Genomic DNA, 1,936 nt, shown 5'->3' with positions numbered 1-1,936 from the left:
AAAAGATGAACATTGAGCAGCCTGGGTGGCTCAGCGGTTTAGCGCTGACTTCAGTCCAGAGCGTGATCCCAGAGACCCACGATTGAGTCCCATGTTGGGCTCCCTGCCTGGAGCCTGCTTCTCCCTCTGCCTCTGTCTCTCTGCCTCTGTCTCTGTCTCTGTCTCTGTATCTCTCTCTCTTTCTCTGTGTCTTTCATGAATAAATAAAATCTTAAAAAAAAAAAAGAATGACTTGCTAAAACCCTGAAAAAATGAAAGACTTCATCCTTGTCATAGGTGGCCACTTCAGGAGAACATTCATGCACATGCCCAGGTGATAGATTATTTCCACTTGTGCCTCTATTAGCACTGCAGCATCTTCATAGTTAGACCTCATCATCTTATGACCTTGCCTTTTCTTCCTGTTTTCTGGGATTTTGTATCCTAGAACCTCCTTTTTGTTGACAGAACAATTCATCACAAACACTGCTCTATACTGTCTTGTATGATTCATGCCTTTGGCAATCAAGACACAGTGTGGTCATGCAGGCAAGGCAATTCAAGACAGCATCACTATTCGGAACAGGCTTTTGTGGTGGATGTGGTCTCTGTGTTCCAAAACCATGGTAGCCTCTTCTTTGTGCATCAACCGAGGCCTGATCTCTGTTATCTTTTTCAGGATCACATAATAACTCATCATTTGTTGGAATCCTGTGTCATTTTTTCTTTTTCTTCTTCATTACCTGTGCTATTTTGTCTTCATCTTCAGAATCAGAATCAAAATATATATCATTATAGTACTTTGTCAGAGATGTTCCAACATTTCTAGTTCCTGAGGAAGAATCTGTTTCCAGAAAGGATAACTTGTCCTCCATTGTTTTTATGGTAGAATTTAATTCAGCTTCCATTTCTTTTTCAAATTCGTCTTCACTAGATGATTCACTTTCTCCAGTAAGACATTCTCTGATGAGTTTTCCCTTTTGGTCAGGAGTTCCATGTAAAAGCACATCCACTTCATCTTCAGAACTGCTCAAAGCAGGTTCCTTGTCAGCAGGCTCTTCCACTGCATAAGGGTGGTACTCATCCTGGAGCCGGCTCATAGACCTACACTCTTAGACACTGACTACAAGCATCTGCACAGCATCCAAGTTTATTTTTAATAAACTTAATCCTCCTATTACCAATTCTATTTTAATTTTATGTTTGGTGGTATTTTTTCAAGTGGGTGGGATCAATAGAAGAGAAAAAAGGAACATTATTGTGGTTTGACTCACCAAAAAATGTAAGCTTTTGTGTTAAGTGACTTATGGTGAGAAAAATAATATGCACTCAAGCCAAAGGAAAATTAATTCATTCTTTTTTATTTTTAGATTCCAATGAATAAATGTAATTTCAGTAAAGAGGAGAAGTTGTACAGTTGTGTTTAATAATTTATGGCTTGATAAGAGGTGAGAAGAGACCAAAAAAAAAAAAAAGTCACTGAACAAAGAAGCAGAAGAAAGTATGAAGAAAGAAGTGTTGAGACCCTGAGGTTTTCATAGGCACTATGAAGGTTCTGGTATAAATTGACTATTTAAACTTATTCCATAGACCTTAACAGTCAAGAGACCAAATAGACCATAACATTATGTACCTAATCCTGTGCAAAGTGCTAGGGAATAAAGAAATGAGATATGGTTCATACCCTACTAGGCTACCATGTTCATAAATGATGATAATGCATGACATTCAATGAGTGAACCAATAAACTAAGTTCTACAAAACAGTTATTCCATGTTCAATGCTTTAAAAGGCTGAGGCCATCAGGCTCAATGTTATTACTGGATTTCTCTCATCAAGTTGGAAAAGACATACTGGAAATGTATGTATATTCGTGTCTTGTTAAGGTGTCCAGGTCAATCTCCTCACTTAATAACCCATCAAGAAAACATTACTTTGTAAAACACTGAGCTATAAC

General features: G+C 37.9%; 1 protein-coding gene across 1 annotated transcript; it reads right to left on the bottom strand.

Moving 5' to 3' along the window:
* Window positions 1-538: 538 nt before the first annotated feature.
* LOC112915875 (E2F-associated phosphoprotein-like) lies at window positions 539-1,079 on the bottom strand. The gene is made up of 2 exons (XM_025993350.1): window positions 729-1,079; window positions 539-610 (listed from the first exon to the last, which is right to left on the bottom strand). Exons 1-2 carry the CDS (start codon window positions 1,077-1,079, stop codon window positions 539-541), a joined length of 423 nt encoding a protein of 140 aa, XP_025849135.1.
* Window positions 1,080-1,936: the final 857 nt, after the last annotated feature.

The sequence above is a fragment of the Vulpes vulpes genome, chromosome 11, assembly GCF_048418805.1.
Source record: "Vulpes vulpes isolate BD-2025 chromosome 11, VulVul3, whole genome shotgun sequence".
In the NCBI taxonomy this organism is placed as follows: domain Eukaryota; kingdom Metazoa; phylum Chordata; class Mammalia; order Carnivora; family Canidae; genus Vulpes; species Vulpes vulpes.
This window is presented reverse-complemented; position numbering and strand designations above follow the sequence as displayed.

Bases quoted from the DNA above. Each gene is read 5' to 3' on its own strand.
- LOC112915875 (XM_025993350.1), bottom strand. From the start codon at position 1,079: ATGAGCCGGCTCCAGGATGAGTACCACCCTTATGCAGTGGAAGAGCCT. The intron at 611-728 runs GCACAGGTAATG...CACAAAGAAGAG, and splicing joins CTGAAGATGAAGACAAAATA to GCTACCATGGTTTTGGAACA.